The sequence below is a fragment of the Microcaecilia unicolor genome, chromosome 5, assembly GCF_901765095.1.
Source record: "Microcaecilia unicolor chromosome 5, aMicUni1.1, whole genome shotgun sequence".
Classification (NCBI taxonomy): Eukaryota; Metazoa; Chordata; class Amphibia; order Gymnophiona; family Siphonopidae; genus Microcaecilia; species Microcaecilia unicolor.
Genome location: NC_044035.1, coordinates 216,539,660 through 216,558,864, shown reverse-complemented (window position 1 = coordinate 216,558,864; position 19,205 = coordinate 216,539,660). Strand labels below are relative to the sequence as shown.

At 43.0% G+C, this 19,205-nt stretch overlaps 1 protein-coding gene across 5 annotated transcripts in view; it reads left to right on the top strand.

Annotated features, from left to right (window-relative positions):
• TRAPPC10 (trafficking protein particle complex 10) overlaps positions 1-19,205 on the top strand; it is a 485,548-nt gene that overhangs the window by 189,936 nt on the left and 276,407 nt on the right. For all 5 annotated transcript variants that reach the window (XM_030203762.1, XM_030203763.1, XM_030203765.1 and 2 more), the window contains one exon: positions 14,849-14,995. In XM_030203762.1, the coding sequence (XP_030059622.1) occupies positions 14,849-14,995 (147 nt within the window). The remainder of the gene's footprint in view (positions 1-14,848; positions 14,996-19,205) is intronic.

The following is a 19,205-nucleotide window of genomic DNA, read 5'->3' as shown; positions in this document are numbered from 1 at the left end:
AAAATGCTACCCTGGAGGATCTGGATTTCAGCTTTCTACCTAAGAGCCTAAATTTTGCTTCCAGAACCTCTCTCCCACATTTTCCTATGTCATTAGTACCCACATGTACCAAGACAGCCGTCTCCTCCCCAGCACTATATAAAATCCTATCTAGGTGACGCGTGAGGTCCGCCACCTTCGCACCAGGCAGGCAAGTCACCAGGCGATCCTCACGTCCACCAGCCACCCAGCTATCTATATGCCTAATGATCGAATCACCCAGTACAACAGCTGTCCTAACCTTTCCCTCCCGGGCAACATTTGGAGATATATCCTCGGTGCGAAAGGATAATACATCCCCTGGTGGGCAGGTCCTGGCTACAGGAGTACTTCCTACTTCACCAGGGTGATGCTCTCCTTCTAGGAGACCTCCCTCCTCCAAGGTAGCACAGGGGCTACCTGACTGGAGGTGGGACTTCTCTACAACATCCCTGTAGGTCTCCTCTATGTACCTCTCTGTCTCCCTCAGCTCCATCAAGTCTGCTACTCTAGCCTCAAGAGAACGGACACGTTCTCTGAGAGCTAGGAGCTCTTTGCATCAGGCACACACATATGACAGGGTTCTTTTAGCCACCAGTACTTGCACTTCCCAAGCATGTTCAGTTTGTGCATGAATTGTGCATGCTCAGGGAGGGCCGGCATTGGCGACTGGAGGCACCCCGTTGACTTCCTCGCTCCTGAAACAGCAAAAGGATGAAGTGGGCTGCTTTGGCAGTGGATTTCTTTGACTAGCAGGGTTTCAGCATCCCCACCAGCAAAGGTATTACATCTATTGGCGGGGGAGGGGAAGGAGAAGAAATGCGGGCCCCCCCCTACCTCCCCCCCCCCCCACACACACACACACACATGGAGTTATGGCTTTGTCAATCCCTTAATAGTGCAATTAAAATTTGTAGTCATGTACTAAATCACATTAAAAAATTTTAATCGACATGCAGCCCTAATAAAAACAAAATACGGTGAGATGCCAGCATTCCAGAAATGCTGACACACAGTAAGACAACTGTCCACTGTCAGTCCATTGTCATTGCCACATGTCTTCATGTTGCAATACCATCAAGGCAGTAGACTATACAGCTAAAGAGAGGGAATAACCCTAAGAACAAAATAAATAAATGTATGTATGTAAAAGTGAGAGGACTACACAAATGAAAATGTAACCCCCCCCAAACCTAGAATAAACAAAGGAAACAAACAAAAAAAAAACCAGAAGTATAAATAAAAGCCAAAATGGTTACCCACACTCGTTTTGTAAGCGGGTCCTTTTTCAAATGGGTCTTAGTAGCCATTTTTGGCGTTTAGTTATAATTTTACATTTGACCCCAGTTAGCTGTCAGCTCTGCTGCAGGTGAAACCCGAACTTCAAAATTGAATTCTCTGCTGCTGCACAGAGTGCTATGTTGTGCAGGCTTCTCTGAAAAGCTACAGTTAAGGTAAGAAAGTGGTGTTTCCATGTTTTATTTGTTGGATTATTGTTTTGAAGAGTGATTTTTAGAAGTACTACTTTTCTAAAGATGGGTGAATACCTCTTAGTTGTTAGCTGGATGGGAACATCTCAGGGAAGTGGAATGGAAGTAGACAAAACTGAAAGGAGATATTTTAAAGACAACAAACCTTTTTGTTAGGAAAGTCAAAAGTAAGAAAAAAAAGGAGGCTGCTATGGTTCATAAAAAAAGTAGCTAAAAAGGTAAGAAGAAAGAGCCTCCATAAACTACAAGAGATCAAAGAAAAGAGACAGGAAATATTTGGAAAAGCTAAGGGAGGCCAGTAAAGTAATCAGGAAAGCAAAGATGCATATGTAACAAAATAAATTGCAGGTACAGTAAAATGGAGTTGGTGGGGGGGAGGGGGAAGGAGGACATTAATGTTAGTGATCAGGGGAAATTTAAAAGTAGCATTGCGGAACCCAAGGATGAAAGGAAGGAATATGTGTAAGCTGATAAAAATGAAACAGAATTGCTTAATAAATATTTCTGTTCTTTGTACACAGATGAAGGGCCAGGAGTAGGACTCAGAAAACAAGTAGTGTTTTTAGAAAACTGTGTTTGTGAGAAGGTAGCTGAGAGAAAATTAGACAAAGGGATGGGGGCCACATGAGATACATTCAAGGAACTTAAAGAAGTTCTGACAGCGCCGCTATCTGACCTTTTTAATGCTTCTTTAGAGTCAGGAGTGGTCCTGGAGGACTGGAGAAAGGCAGATACGGTCCCTCTGACTTGGTGGGGAAACTAATTGACACACTGCTAAAGGAGAAGATATACAGTTTCTGGAATCCAGTGGATTACAGGATCCCTGGCAGCATGGTTTTACTAGAGGTAGGTCTTGTCATATGAATCTGATTAATTTCTTTGACTAGGTGATTAGAGTATTGGGTGAAGGGAGAGCATTGAGTATGATGTACTTAGATTTTAGCAAAGCCTTTCATAATGGTTCTACATACACAACTTATAAATAAACTGAGTTCCTTTGATATTGGCCTAAAGTGACTGACTGGGCTGGAAACTTGTTCATTGGGAGACAGCAAAGAGTAGTGGTAAATGGTGTCAACGGTGGTATGCCCCAGGGACCATTCCTTGTTTTGATTTTTCTTATCATTTATGTACGTGATATTGCCAAAAGGTTGTCAGGTAAAATTTGCCTACTTGGGGGTAATACCAAAATATGCAATAAAATAGACACCCTGGGAGGTGTGGATAATATAAAGAGTAATCTAGGGAAACTTGTAGAATGTTCTAGAATTTGACAGGTAAGATTTAATACTAAAACATGTAGGGTCATGCATTTGGGCTTCAAAATCCCAAGGGATGAAAGACGATCAGGATCTGGGGCTGATCCTGTGATCTTAAGATGACCAAAAGCCAGAGGAATTCTTGGGTGCATATGGAGGGGAATGGCCAGCAGAAAAAAGGAGGTGATAGTACCTCTGTATAAGTCTGGTGAAATCTCAGGATGGAGTTGATCCAGAAGGCAGCTACTGAAATGGTCATTGGTCTTTGTCGTAAAGCATATAAGGACAGACCTAAAGATCTGATTAATGCATACTTTGGAAGGAAGGTGGGAGAGGGGAGATATGATACAGATACTTAAATACTTCCGTGGCATAAATGCACTGTATGCAGTCTGTTCGAATTGAAAGGAAGCTCTGAAATGATGGGCATAGGATAAATATTCCTTTATGGAAATATTCTAAGGAAATATTCCTTTATGGACAGGTTAGTGAATGAGTAGAATGGCTTCCCAGTGGAAGTGGTGGAGATGAAGATTGTATCTGAATTGAAGAAAGTTGAGACAAGCACAGAGGATTTCTAAGGAAGAGGAAAGGAGTGTAGAGCTTAGTTGTTGGTATGGATAGGCTGTATGTTGTTCATTTGCCATTATTTTCTCTGTTTCTGAGCTTGCAGGATGGTATTTTTAAACAATCTCCATATATCATTCATGGTGCTAACTCTTTTAATAACTCTCTTCAATATTTTTGAACTAAATATCTCATTTTATCATGGTCTTGGTTTTAAAATCAAGTTCTGCTGTAGCAAATTTTTCTAATATTTTCTTACTAATTCAGATTGGACTGCAGTTATGTTCACTGTTGCCAAGTGGCCCCCACCACCATTAGTCGTTGCTTTAGATCTTGTGATCCACTAAAAAAATAGATTAACATACTTCCCCCTTATCTCATTGGATCCAATGCTAGCTGCTCCAGTGAAGTAGTCATTTATGGCAGCAAGAAAGCTTACCTTATTAACGTGCCACTATGAGCCATTTGCTTAATCAGTAGTAGGGTAATTGAAATCTCCCATTATTGTTTTGTTGCTAGTTTTCTCTCAGAATAAGCACCTTACACAGTCCTGACAAGTAAGTGATTTCATCTTATGGAATCCAGGAAAGAAAAACTTGAAATAACTACTACTACTACTACTATTTAGCATTTCTATAGCGCTACAAAGCATACGCAGCGCTGCACAAACATAGAAGAAAGACAGTCCCTGCTCAAATAGCTTACAATAGTAGACAAAAAATAAAGCAAACAAATCAATTAATATGTAGAGGAAAGAGGAGAGGAGGGTAGGTGGAGGCGAGTGGATACAAGTGGTTACGAGTCAAAAGCAATGTTAAAGAGGTGAGCTTTCAATCTAGATTTAAAGATGGTCAAGGATGGGGCAAGACGTAGGGGCTCAGGAAGTTTATTCCAGGCATAGGGCGCAGCAAGACAGAAAGAGCGAAGTCTGGAGTTGGCAGTAGCGGAGAAGGGAACAGATAAGAAGGATTTATCCATGGAACGGAGTGCACGGGAAGGGGTGTAGGGAAGGACGAGTGTGGAGAGATACTGGGGAGCAGCAGAGTGAGTACATTTATAGGTTAGTAGAAGAAGTTTGAACAGGATGCGAAAACGGATAGGGAGCCAGTGAAGCGACTTGAGGAGAAGGGGTAGTATGAGTTAAGTGACCCTGGCAGAAGACAAGATGGGCAGCAGAGTTTTGAACCGACTGGAGGGGGGAGAGGTGACTAAGTGGGAGGCCAGCAAGAAGCAGATTGCAGTAGTCTAAACGAGAGGTGACAAGGGTGTGGATGAGGGTTTTGGTAGAGTGCTCGGAAAGAAAGGGGCGGATTTTACGGATGTTGTAAAGAAAGAAACGACAGGTATTGGCAATCTGCTGGATATGAGCAGAGAAGGAGAGAGAAGAGTCAAAGATGACCCCAAAGTTTCGAGCTGAGGAGACAGGGAGAATGAGAGAGCCATCAACAGAAATAGAAAACGGGGGGAGCGGGGAGGTGGGTTTGGGGGGGGAAATGAGAAGCTCGGTTTTGGTCATATTTAATTTCAGGTGGCGTTGAGACATCCAGACAGCAATGTCAGACAAGCACGCTGAAACTTTGGTTTGGATGCAAGGTGAGATATCAGGGGTAGAAAGGTAGATTTGGGAGTCATCAGCATAGAGATGGTAGGACAAGCCATGGGATGAGATTAATGAACCAAGGGAAGAAGTGTAGATAGAAAAGAGGAGGGGACCAAGAACGGAACCCTGAGGTACGCCGACAGGCAGAGGGATAGAAGTAGAAGACGATCCACCAGAGTGAACACTAAAGGTGCGGAGGGAGAGGTAGGAAGAGAACCAGGAAAGGACAGAGCCCTGGAATCCAAGTGAGGACAGGGTATCGAGAAGTATTCTGTGATCGACAGTGTCAAAAGCAGCGGAAAGATCAAGAAGAATGAGGATGCAATAGCTAGCTCTCAAAGCTGATTATACCCCTCTCTATCTAGTCAAATATCCTTCTGGCCTTGGCCACTGCCTGGTCAGTGTTCCCCTATCCTGAGGTCCCTTTCCGGGTCTATGCACATCAGCCTTTCACCTCCTAACACATACAGCTGCTTTGGATTTTAGCATCCCAAACGCATCACTTTGTTTCTTCACATTAAAGATTATCTGCCAAACATTTGTCCATTTTCTAGTTTTTGTATATCACTTCTCATGCTTTTCACTGTCTGAGGTATCCATTTTGTTACGAAAAAGTCCAGAATCTGGGGATTCATTCACTCTACGGTTTCTCCTTTTTCTTAATAGCTCATATAAAATGGAAACCTAATTCATTTGAATCAGCCTTCACCAAATTATCGCAGACATTAACAAAGTAGCTAGATTACCTTAAAATATAATATTTTAACAGTGCTCAGAACTGGGTGCGTGAGTGAAGCTGTCCAGCAGCATATCCCACCACCTTTACCGACATCACTGCACCGTCAGCCCTCCCTTCCTACCAAGATGTTATACATATACTATTGCTAATACTTAGCTTCGGCTGGCTGTACAGGGTCGGAGTACAATGCGCTGATCAGCTGTGCTTGACCCAGTTCTATTTTCTTTTCTTTTGCTGTGTAATTAATATTTTCCAATATCACGCTCTCGCTTGTGCACTCAATAAATCACCAAATCATGCTCTCAACATGTAGTCACATGTTTCGCCTACTGGCGTCTTCAGGAAAACGTAATCTAAAATATAAAAACAATACATATCATGTATTGAGTGCACAAGCGAGAGCGTGATATTGGAAAATATTAATTACACAGCAAAAGAAAAGAAAATAGAACTGGGTCAAGCACAGCTGATCAGCGCATTGTACTCCAACCCTGTACAGCCAGCCGAAGCTAAGTATTAGCAATAGTATACGTATAACATCTTGGTAGGAAGGGAGGGCTGACGGTGCAGTGATGTCGGTAAAGGTGGTGGGATATGCTGCTGGACAGCGTCACTCACGCACCCAGTTCTGAGCACTGTTAAAATATTATATTTTAAGGTAATCTAGCTACTATGTTAATGTCTGTGATAATTTGGTGAAGGCTAATTCAAATGAATTAGGTTTCCATTTTATATGAAGTATCCATTTTTTTGCCAGTCTTTGTGGCACTCCAGTACTTGTATGCCTTTCTTATGATTGAATTCCATTTACCACCACCCTCTTGTCGCTTCTCAGTCAACTAATTTCTGTTCCTTAACCACTTTGAATCTTATCCTCAAGCTACTCAGTTTATTTATTTATTTATTATTATTATTATTTGTTACATTTATATTCCACATTTTCCCACCTATTTGTGGGCTCAATGTGGCTTACATAGTACCGGAGAGGCGTTACAGACTCCGGTGTAAACAAATGCAAAGTGATGTTGTGGTAAGATAAAGTTCATGTGGCACAGCCACACTAGGGAATCGTACAACAGAAGAGTTGTGTTACGTCCATTACGTTCTTTAGTTTTGTTGTGTTGCAGAGATCAGGCATTTATCTTGGATTGGTAGGGTATGCCTTTTTAAACAGGTTAGTTTTTAGTGTTTTCTGGAAGTTTAGGTGGTCGTTCGTAGTTTTCAAGGCTTTTGGTAATGCGTTCCACAGTTGTGTGCTTATGTAGGAAAAACTGGACGTGTAAGTTGATTTGTATTTACTACTTATCACTTCTATAGCGCTACAAGGCTTATGCAGCACTGTACACCATACATGAAAAGACAGTCCCTGCTCAAAGAGCTCACAATCTAAATAGGACAGGCAAACAGACAGAGTCCTTTGAGTCCTTTGCAGCTTGGGTAGTGCAAATTTAGGTATGTTTGTGTTGATTCAGATGTGTTTCTAGTTGGTAGTTCGATCAAGTCTGTCCTGTATCCTGGAGCTTCACCGTAGATAATTCTGTTGTTATGATTGGGGTCAGAACCCCTCTCAAACTTACCTCTTTCCTGGGGGTCAGCTTCTTAGCTGGCTTCTGTTTCTTTTCTCTGGCCTTTCTGAGCTGGCTCTGTCTCTCTGTGCTGGCAGCTTCCAGCAGCATGGCTCTAATTGTTTCACTATACTGCACCTGTGTGTGTGTTGCCTGAGTTGCTCTACTTCTCTTTGGGTGTACAGGCTTCAAGTGCTTCACAGTGTTGCATTGGTGTGGGTTGGGCCTCTCTGGGTCAGTGTGCTTTTGCCTAGGTCTAGGGAGTGTGACATCATCAGGGAGGGCCTTGATAAGGAAGTGGTGGTGTTTCCTTCAGGGCCTTTGCAACAGTGGTGTTTGCTTTAGGTAGGGTGGTGCAGTGTGCACTTCTGACTTTGTGTCTAGTTTCCCTGCTTGCTTTTGCTAAGGGCCAGGTTAGTGTTAGTGCAGTGTGCACTGGTGACTGTGTGTTTAGCTTTCCTGCTTTTCCCTCTTGGTTTTGGAAGCATTGCTGTGTGTAGGGCTTTGGAAGCTCTGTTGCTGATAGAAGTACTTCAGGGTTTGGTGTTGTTAGGAACACTGCAGAGTTTGCTGTTAGAAGTACTTCTGGTGTTTGTGCTATTGGGAGCATTGCAGTCTTTGCTGTTGGTGTTTGGTGCTTTAGAATCACTTTTGGCTTATGTGTTAGCTTCCCTTCTTTTTCCTTGTGGCTCCCCTGTCTTCCCTTTTAGTGCTAGGAGCTCTTCTGGTTGCTTGCCAGAGTAGTGCTTGGGAAGCACCTGGTTAGTTGTATCTAGCTTGCTAGAGCAGTGCTTAGGTAGCTTGTTAGTTTTGTGTTTAGCTTATTAGTGTAGAGCTCTGCTTGTAGCTTGGTGCTTAGTAGCACCTGTGTTAGCTTTGTGTTTAGTTCCCTGCTCTGTTAGTTTAGGGCTTAGGAAGTCCCTTTCTTGAGCAGGGCTTAGGAGCTCGTGTTTAGTATAGGGCTTAGGAAGTCCTTTTGTCAGTTTACTGTTAGGAACACTCCTGCTGGTTTAGGGCTTGGGAGCACGTAGATCAGTTTAGGGTTAGGAGCACTTCTGTTTCCAGTCCTGGTCCTTATGTCATCCGGTATCCAGTAAGTCCTGCCGGCTACTCGAACCCAGGAGCTCAACTTCTGGGGGGCTTAGTAGCTAAGTGCAGGTGAAGCTGTACGGACCAGTCCAGTGTGCTCCAGTCCAGTGTGTTCCGGTCCGGTGTGTGTTCCAGTCCTGTGTCCTCAAGTCCGGGGGATTCCAGTCCATGTGTTCTGGTTCGCTGGGCAGTGCCTGCAGTCCCTGCCTGTGTGCTTGCCCAGTGTTGGTTGGTGGGTTTTGCCTGCTGCTGTCGCTCCTCGGCAGCAGCCCAAGGGCTCACGTTTGCTCCAGAGCCCGGCCCCGCGGGCTCTGAACCTGAGAACCTGACATCTGTGAACCAGGGTGCAGATTTTGAAAGCAATGTGTTCTTTGATTGGGAGCCAGTGTAGTTTTTCTCGAAGGGGTTTTGCACTTTCAAATCGCGTTTTTCCGAAGATAAGCCTAGCTGCCGTGTTTTGAGCGGTCTGAAGTTTCTTTAAGGTTCTTTAAGGTTTGTTCTTTGCATCCCGCATAAATTCCATTGCAGTAGTCTACTAGGTTTAGTACTATTCATTGTCTCAGGTTGTGAAATGTTCCCCTCGGGAAGAATTGTTTCACGCGTTTGAGTTTCCACATTGAGTGGAACATTTTCTTGTGGATGTCACTTGGCTCTCTAGTGTTAAGTTGCAGTCCATTGTAATGCCGAGGATTTTCAGGCTGTCAGAGATAGGGAGGGTGTAATCTGGGGTGTTGATAATAATGTGGTTATCCGCGCTGTGTAGGGATGAGAGGATGAGACAGTGTGTTTTTTCTTTGTTTAGTTTTAGTTGAAATGCATTTGCCCAAGAGTCCATGATGTTCAAGCTGATCTTGATTTCGTTAGTGATTTCTGTCAGTTTAGATTTGTAAGGAATGAATATTGTGACATCGTCTGCATAGATGAAAGGGTTAAGGCCTTGGTTGGAAAAGAACTTGGCTAGTGGGGTCATCATTAGGTTGAAGTGGATCGCTGATAGCGGTGATCCTTGTTGTACTCCGCAGTCTGCTTTCAACGGTGATGATATGTTTGAGTTTGATTTTACTTGATATTTTCTTGTGGTTAGGAAACCCTTGATCCAGCTAAGTATGTTTCCACCAATCCCGAACGTATCTAGTAATCTTATTAATATATTATGGTTTACCATGTCTAATGCACTAGACATGTCGAATTGGAAGAGGAAGATGTTTTTGCCTATTGCTATTTCCTGCTTGAATTTGGCTAGGAGAGTGAGTAGTACTGTTCCTGTGCTGTGGAGGGGGTGAAAACCTGACTGTGATTCGTGTAATATTGAGAATTTGTTTATATAATCTGTAAGTTGTTTGGCTACCATGCTTTCTATCAGTTTGACTGACAACAGAATGGATGCTACTGGACGGTAGTTATTGATTTGGTGTCTTTTGGTATCGGAGTGAGTAGGATATTGCCATTTTCCTTAGGGAAGAGACCTTGCTGAAGCATGTAGTTTAGGTGGGATGTGATGTCATGCTATGTCAGGGGTGGATTTCATTAGGTAGTTGGGACAGGTATCTAGTTTACAGTGAATGTTTGAGAACCTGCTGATCGCCTGTGCAACTGCATTGACGGTAAGGAGGGTGAATTTTAACCAGGTTCGGTCAGCCGGGTACTCTCCAGTGGTTGGGTCCAACTCATTAAGGAAGATGTTGATGTCAGTGTTGTCCTGAGGTAGCGTGTTGTGTAGGTTTGCAATTTTTTCATTGAAATACTTAGCAAGTTTGTCTGCAGATGGGGTGTCTGTATTCGATGTAGTGACCAAGTTGGTGTCTAGGAGTTTGTTCACGAGTTGGTATAGTTTCTTCGTATCTTTGTAATCTGTCCCTATTATAGTTTCTTCGTATCTTTGTAATCTGTCCCTATTTTGGTTTTATAGTAAGATCTTTTGGTCTGTCTTATTACGTATTTGTATTTTATGAGTCTCCTGTGAGGACAGTATCAAAGGCTTTGGTGAAATCTGAGTAGACCATCCAGAGCATGTCCTTGATTCAGTTCTTTTGTCACCTAGTCAAAGAAATCAATTAGATTTGTTTGACATGATCTACCTTTAGCAAAGGCAGCAAAACCAGTAGCAAAACAGAGGGAAATACCAGCATAGGGGGTATATCTATAACAACAACAAAAAATACAGTAGGCCAAAACTTATGTAGGAGACAAGAGTTTGTTCATTAAATAGAACCCGACACGGCCATTGTTTTGGTAAATAATTGCTTGCCGCAGGGTTCTAGAAACATAAACATACATATACATATAAATTAAAAAAAAATATATATATATATAACTCAAAACATAGTAGATGACGGCAGAAAAAGACCTGCACGGTCCATCCAGTCTGCCCAACAAGACAAACATATGTGTAAACCTTACCTTGATTTGTACCTGCCTTGTTCAGGGCACAGAACGTACAAGTCTGCGCAGCAGTACTTCCCGCCTCCCAACCACCAGTCCCACCTCCCACCACCGGCCCCGGCACAGACCGTACAAGTCTGCCCTCCACCATCCTCGCCTCCCAACCACCAACCCCTCTTCCCCCCCACCTGCTTCACCACCCAATTTCGGCTAAGCTTCTGAGGATCCATTCCTTCTACACAGGATTCCTTTATGCATATCCCACGCATGTTTGAATTCCGTTACCGTTTTCATCTCCACCACCTCCCGCGGGAGGGCGTTCCAAGCATCCACCACCCTCTCCGTGAAAAAATACTTCCCGACATCTTTCCTGAGGCTGCCCCCCTTCAACCTCATTTCATGTCCTCTCGTTCTACCACCTTCCCATCTCCGGAAAAGATTTGTTTGCGGATTAATACCTTTCAAATATTTGAACGTCTGTATCATATCACCCCTGTTCCTCCTTTCCTCCAGGGTATACATGTTCAGGTCAGCAAGTCTCTCATATGTCTTGGAACGCAAATCCCGTACCATTCTCGTAGCTTTTCTTTGCACCGCTTCCATTTTTTTAAACATCCTTCGCAAGGTACGGCCTCCAAAACTGAACACAATACTCCATGTGGGGCCTGACCAACGACTTGTACAGGGGCATCAACACTTCCTTTCTTCTGCTGATCACACCTCTCTCTATACAGCCTAGCAACCTTCTCGCTACAGCCACCGCCTTGTCACACTGTTTCGTCGCCTTCAGATCCTCGGATACTATCACCCCAAGATCCCTCTCCCCCTCAGTACCTATCAGACTCTCCCCGCCTAACACATAAGTCTCTCTTGGGTTTCTACTCCCTAAGTGCATCACTTTGCATTTCTTCACATTGAATTTTAATTGCCAAACCTTAGACCATTCTTCTAGCTTCCTCAGATCCTTTTTCATGCATTCCACTCCCTCCCGGGTGTCCACTCTGTTGCAAATCTTAGTATCATCCGCAAATAGGCAAGCTTTACCTTCTAACCCTAAGGCAATGCCACTCACAAATATATTGAACAGAATCGGCCCCAGCACCGATCCCTGAGGCAGTCCACTACTCACCTTTTCCTCCTCCGAGCCAACTCCATTTACCACCACCCTCTGTCGTCTGTCCGTCAACCAGTTCACCACTTCGGGACCTATCTTCAGCCCATCGAGTTTATTTAAGAGCCTTCTGTGGGGAACCGTGTCAAAAGCTTTGCTAAAATCTAAGTAGATTACGTCTATAGCATGTCGATGATTTAATTCTCCAGTTACCCAATCAAAGAATTCAATGAGATTCGTTTGGCACGATTTCCCTCTGGTAAAACCATGTTGCCTCGGATCTTGCAACTTATTGGCTTCCAGGAAATTCACTATCCTTTCCTTCAGCATGGCTTCCATTACTTTTCCAATAACCGAAGTGAGGCTTACCGGCCTGTAGTTTCCAGCTTCTTCCCTATCACCACTTTTGTGAAGAGGGACCACATCCACCGTTCTCCAATCCCTCGGAACCTCTCCCGTCTCCAAGGATTTATTAAACAAATCTTTAAGAGGACCCGCCAGAACCTCCCTGAGCTCCCTCAATATTCTGGGGTGGATCCCGTCCGGTCCCATGTCTTTGTCCACCTTTAGCTTTCCAAGTTGTTGATACACACTCTCTTCCGTGAACGGTGCTCTATCCACTCCATTCTCAGAACATGATGTACAGTCAAAAAAGTGTGCACACAGCAATAAAATAAATGAGATTGCATGTATGAATATATATTTAAATAGCAATAACAGAGAGATTACATGACAACATATGATGTATTTATATGAAAAGATGTAAAAGAGGTACTATAATTCAAAAAATAGATCAAGATTAAACAAAGCTATTTTGCTATATGCTAGTCTCCTCAATCTAACAGAGAAAGCTGTAGAGCATCTCTATTAACACAGTTCTGGAATGAAACAATAAAAATACCAAATCATCAGTAAAATATCAAGTAATTAATATAGATCCCTGTTTACAAAGCTACACTAGTGGCTTCTGATGCGGTAATGCCATCACAACCCAGGCTTTGTAAGCAGGGGTATAATGATTTTAAACAATAAATATTCATATATATTAGCAAACATATTTTACAATACCAAAAATACAAATTGCAGAATGAACACCAATTACATACAAACCACAAAAAAAAAGAGTATATATGGATATATGAGTAAAGACCACAAAAAATATTTGAACAATTGCATCATGTACTAAAATTATAAATGAATGATAAACAGAAAAAAAAATGAAAAATGATACAAAATAAACAGTAGCTCCAAAAACACAGCTAACATCATTAGATTGGCAAGGATGAATTTCAGCACAACACAGTATCATGCTAGGTATAATCCATATGAATCTGTTTTACAGACTGATGTCTATAATAATAATAACAAAACCTGAAAAAAGACATATCAAGATTACATATAGATCTTGTGACCCATTGGTTTGGAAAATTCACTATCTTTTTCTTCAACAGACTACCATTATCTTTCCCACCACCAAGGTAAGACTTATCAGCCTGTAGCTTCCCACGTCTCCTTTGTTCCCACTTTTGTGAAGAGGGACCAGATCAACCTTGCTTCAATCCTGTGGAACATCCATTGTTTCTATGGATCTATTAAAAACATCCATTGTTTCTATGGATCTATTAAAAACATCCATTGTTTCTATGGATCTATTAAAAACATCCATTGTTTCTATGGATCTGTTAAAAACATCCATTGTTTCTATGGATCTGTTAAAAACATCCATTGTTTCTATGGATCTATTAAAAACATCCATTGTTTCTATGGATCTATTAAAACATCCTTTTGAGGACCCACAAATACATTTCTGAGCTCCCTCAGTATTCTGGGATGTATTTCATTGGGTCCCATGGCTTTGTCCACCTTCAGTTTTGCAAGCTGTTCATAAACACTATCCTCAGTGAACATCACAGTGCTGAAAGAAATAAACCACCTATCACATCTACAGAGTTGTTGAGGATCCAAGAACACCTCAGCTGATCCCAATTACAGAGGACCTGCACTTGAGTTCTCAGCATAAAATCTATTTTACTGTTCTGGGATCTTGCCAGGTACTTGTGACCTGGATTGGCCACTGTTGAAAACAGGATACTGGGCTTGATGGACCTTTGATCTGTCCCAGTATGGCAATGCTTATGTTCTTAAGTTTAATATCTGAACTGTAAGTGGAAACCTGTAGTAGAAATAAGGAGGTAAGGAGAGTTGGAGTTATCTCTGAGATGGGAGTTAAGAGTGAATAGGTTTTGGAGACTTTGCAAATATTTTCTTACCACTTGTTACCATTTGCATTGCTACTGCTTTTGCCATATTGTATTTTAGCTGCCAAATAAGTGACTTTAGTAAACTTGGTTCAAAACACAGCATTGACTTGGTCTGAGTCTGTGAGGTATTAGACAGTGTGGAGTCAGAGTGAAAAGCTGCTTATTAGCCTCCTGATATATGCCAGTCCTGACCCTAGTCCCAACCAATAACTAATGTTTATGTGTGGGGCTATCCACTATTTGGATATTTCACATTTTTCACGCTTCAAATTTTTTAAATATACCGGTTATAAAATACATTATGTAAGTATTTTACATCTTCAATAGATTTTATTTCTGTTGTATCTTAAGGCTCCATTTTGTGTCCTGCCTCTTACCCCATTATCATTTTAAACCAAATAAGAACTATTTAAAATTATTCCAAGACATAAAAGGAAAGGAGGACTTGAAAGAAATAGATGAAGACAAGTGATAGCTGCTGACCAGAGAATTGCAAAATATGCACATCATTGCAAAATATAGACCCCAGATTCACTTCTAACATGATTTAATGACTTTGTATATTTCTACATTTCTACATCAAGTATAAGCTTTTGAAAAAGTACTCCATGTATTTGATGAAAATGGCACTTGCCTTCTTTGTCTTCCTGCTTACCTATGGCTGTTATAGGTGGGGGCTGGGAAGGTACTGTAAGAGAATGAAAATACATTGCTTTACTGTGGCGAATTTGGTTTTCATTTCTTTTGTTAATCTTTCCCTTTTGAAGGTTGTTGTTCCTCTAGGGGCTCTCGATTGCTGGGTGTTTTTAAGCTGTCTGGAGGTACTGCAAAGGATTGAAGGCTGCTGTGAGCGGACACAGATTGAGGCTAACTTGTCCCACATGGTTGGGTTGTGGAGCTATGCTACTGAAAAGGTAGGTTCAAGGTGCCTTATGTCTGTGCAGCTAATAGTTGTTCATAGCTTCCTTCTGACAAACACTAAAGAAAATGAGTATACACTAGTGCTGTCCGATTCAGTCAAAAAAATTTCGATTCGGTACGATTCGATTTTTTTCAAAAAAATTGGTTTTTCGATTCAATTTGATTCAATTTAACTAGATAGAAATAGTGAGGCCCACGTGCTAATATTAGAACACAAAGGGTAAAAAAAAAAAACAGCAGCAATTGAACATAGGCAGACTTTAATGTGAGCACGCCATACTGTGTTACATCATGTGAAAAGTGAGGTTTGTTCAAGTCCTACATCTTCCAGTTTTTATTAAGAAAAATGATTTGGTCCACTTTGGCTGGCTTCAGACAACTGTGTCTTGTAGCTATAATTTGTCCAGCAGCAGAAAAAAATTCTTTCTGAGGGCACAGAGGTGACTGGCGTACACAGAAACGTCTGTGGAAGCCGGTTCTATAGTGACAGTTTCATTTGACTTTGCTGCCAGAAACAAAAAACATCACTGCCAGTTTCCAAAGGATTGTGTTTATAGCAAGCAAGTTCTGCACTGCATCTGATTCGAATATCACTGTCATAATCTGATTGTGATTGAAGTGTGGCTTTCTTAGCTGTAACATTTGTATATTCCACTGTTTCACAGAAACTGCATTTCTGTCGAGCATAGGCGGTCGGTGGCCCAACTGTTTGGGGAGGCTAAAGGGGGTGGGGTTAGGGGCGGGGCCAGGGGCAGGGCTTACATCCATAATTGTCTGACAACACACACAAAAAAAGTAAAGATAAAATAGTCACAATTAATACCTTTTATTAAATTTAGATATTAGATATGTATCATATGCCAAAGAATAAAGTGGTCGCTCAAAGCATATAATAACCACAATCACTCAACTGCAAAACACTATGCACAAATTTGTTCAAAAACACACTCAGAACCTTACTGTACCATAAATACTACACTGGGCAGACCCTAATACACCAAAATACCACCCATATGGAAAATGCAGACCGTCAACAATATGAAACAGGGGATCATAATATCACAATTCACATGTAGAGCACAAAACACCCTTTTAGGGTGGGTAGTGTTCACAATGAGCTCCTTTTATTAACGACCATATGTAGATCCTTCAAGAGGCAGTGTGTCATGATTTAGGCTCTACACCCATTCTGATGTTTTGGTCTCCACTGCAAAACACTATACACAAACTTGTGCAAAAACACACTCATAACCTTACCAAACCATAACAGCACTAATTCCAAGGACAGGACGAGCTACAACCTTATGCATGGAAAGGCAGCTCTATAATTACACCGGGCTCTAAAACACCAGTACCAGTGAAACAAAAAACAAAACAAAAAGGGCTGCAAATACTACACGCTAGCAGAATATTGCATCTTGATCACACATGAAAAACACATGACACAACAGATATGAACCAAAGACTCTCAACGTCACTCTTTTATTCAATCTATAGTAGGACGTGGAACTTTGATCATAAATAAATTTTTATATATAAAATAGCCTCAACAGTCAAGGGAACCTTTTTCTCCCTGAATGCAAATAGTTTGGGAGTTTTTTGATTTCTGTGATTTTTTTCGGGAAGCGGTAGGAGCCTATGATGTTGGCCACTTCCGTGGAGTCCTAGTATTAGGTTCCCTGGGCTGTTGAGGCTATTTTATATATAAAAATTTATTTATGATCAAAGTTCCACATCCTACTATAGATTGAATAAAAGAGTGACGTTGAGAGTCTTTGGTATATATTTGCACTCTTTGCAGTTTGAAGTATTTGTGACAACAGATATGAAGGCAAAATACTGAACTGGAAAGTTACCTCAAGAAGTCAGACTCAGCATGCAGCAATACTAGAAAAATTGAAACTTACATGCAAAATATCACAGATGCACATTTCCAAAAGCTGACATATTTCAGTTAATAAATTCTGAATAAAAAATGTTTTCTATCTTTGCTGTCTGAGCATTTAGTTTTTCTATTAGCTTTGGTCCCAGTGTCTTCTGTTTTATGCAGTGTCTTCATTCCATTTGATATTTTTTCTCTCACCATGTCCACCATCCTTCTGTGTCCTTATGCGTCCTGTCTACCATCTGTAGCCCTGTCCCTATCCTTTCTCCAGTTGCAGCATCTGCCCTGAAAGTGTTCCGATCCACCCCTTAAATTCAGCAATTTCCTCTTCATCTATATCCAGCATTTCTCCTCACTCCCCTCCCCTCCATCCATGTACATCTACTTCCTCTATCTTTCCTCCGCTCCATCCATGTCCAGCATTTCTCCTCGCTCCCATCCACTCCATCCGTGTGCATCTCCTTCCTTTGTCTTTCCTTCCCTCCATCCTTGTCCAACATTTCTCCTCTCTTCCCCTGCCCTGCCCTCCATCCATGCCCAGCATTTCTCCTCTGTTCCCTCACATCCCTCCATGTGCATCTTCTTCCTGACTTCCCTCCCCTCCATCCATCCATCCATGTGCAACAACTCTCCATTCTCTCCTGCCCTCTCCTCCATCAATCCATATCCAGCATATTTCCTCTCTTCCATGCCCCCTCCATCCATCCATACCCACCCAGTGATTCTCTCCACTCCCCTGTCCCCCCTCCAGCCATTCATACCTACCCAGCGATGCTCTCCTCTCCCCCCTCCAGCCATCCATACCCACCCAGTGATTCTCTTCGCTCCCCTGCCCCCCCAGCCATCCATACCCACCCAGCGATTGTGTTCACTCCCCTGCCCCCCCCCTCCAGCCATCCATGCCACCCAACAATTCTCCTCGCTCCCCTGCCCCCCTCCAGCCATCCACACCCACCCATTGATTCTCATCGCTCCCCTGCCCCCTCCAGCCACCCATACCCATCGATTCTCTCCCCTGACCCCCTCCAGCCACTCATACCCATCGATTCTCATCGCTCCCCTGCCCCCCCTCCAGCCACCCATACCCAGCGATTATCTCCCCTGCCCTCCTCCAGCCACCCATACCCATCGATTCTCATCGCTCCCCTGCCCCCCTCCAGCCACCCATACCCATCGATTCTCATCGCTCCCCTGCCCCCCCTCCAGCCACCCATACCCAGTGATTATCTCCCCTGCCCCCTCCAGCCACCCATACCCATCGATTCTCATCGCTCCCCTGCCCCCCTCCAGCCACCCATACCCAGCGATTATCTCCCCTGCCCCCCCTCCGGTACCACCTCTCTGCCCTCGCATTTCCTTGCCTCTTGCTCGTCGTCCTCAGTCTTCTTCTCCGTTTAATTTTTTTTTAAGCAGTGTTAACACGTCAGCAGGAACAGGCTGCTTCAGCCAATCCCAGGGGCCTTCCTTCAGCGTGTTCCGCCCCTGAGGGCTGAAGGAAGGCCCCTGGGATTGGCTGAAGCAGCCTGTTCCTGCTGACGTGTAAATTTTTTTTAAAGCAGTGCTAAGCGCGGTTCACGAATCGCGTGAAGAAGAAAGGGGGGGGGGCGACGATGACGAGGAGAAACAAGAGAAGTGCTGCGTGTGCCGGTAAGCTGCCCAAAGGCACAGGGGACGCCGTCGACACTGCCAGGTGGGGACCGGAGCCGGTTGTTAAAGGTGACGGTTGGGCTGGGGAGGCTTAGCCTCCCCAAGCCTCTTATACGGGGCGCCTATGCTGTCGAGGCTTATCCACATCCTGTGTTCCAAACTCTGGAACAGCTGGTAATATCTGAGTGATCTCCATGGCTGTGCCTCTGCTGACTGGTACATCATTGGTTTGCATTTTTACAATCTCTTGAGCTGCAACTGCAATGACATCTGGTACTTCACCGTACTTCTCCAGATGCAATTGTTGTGGCTTCCTCAAAAGTCTGCAAAACATCAGCGAGTTTTTGGGCACGATCATAGTCACGTTCGGCAGGTGTACCTTTCTTTATGATTTTATTGCTGCTGCTGCTCAAAGCTAAACCAGTGGCTTTGCTTCAGTTCAACTGCACTTCGCAACATAATGCAAGTACTATTCCAACGTGTTTTTACATCATCAATCAGTTTCTCCACTGGCATTCCAAGCATTTCTTGAGCAGTTTTCAAGCTTTTTGTAAGTATAGTACTGTGATGGAAAGTGCTGACGATATCACGGAATTTATTGATGACATCAGAGATTGCTGGATGAGACTGCAGCCCATCTTCCACACATAACTGCAGAGTGTGTCCAAAGC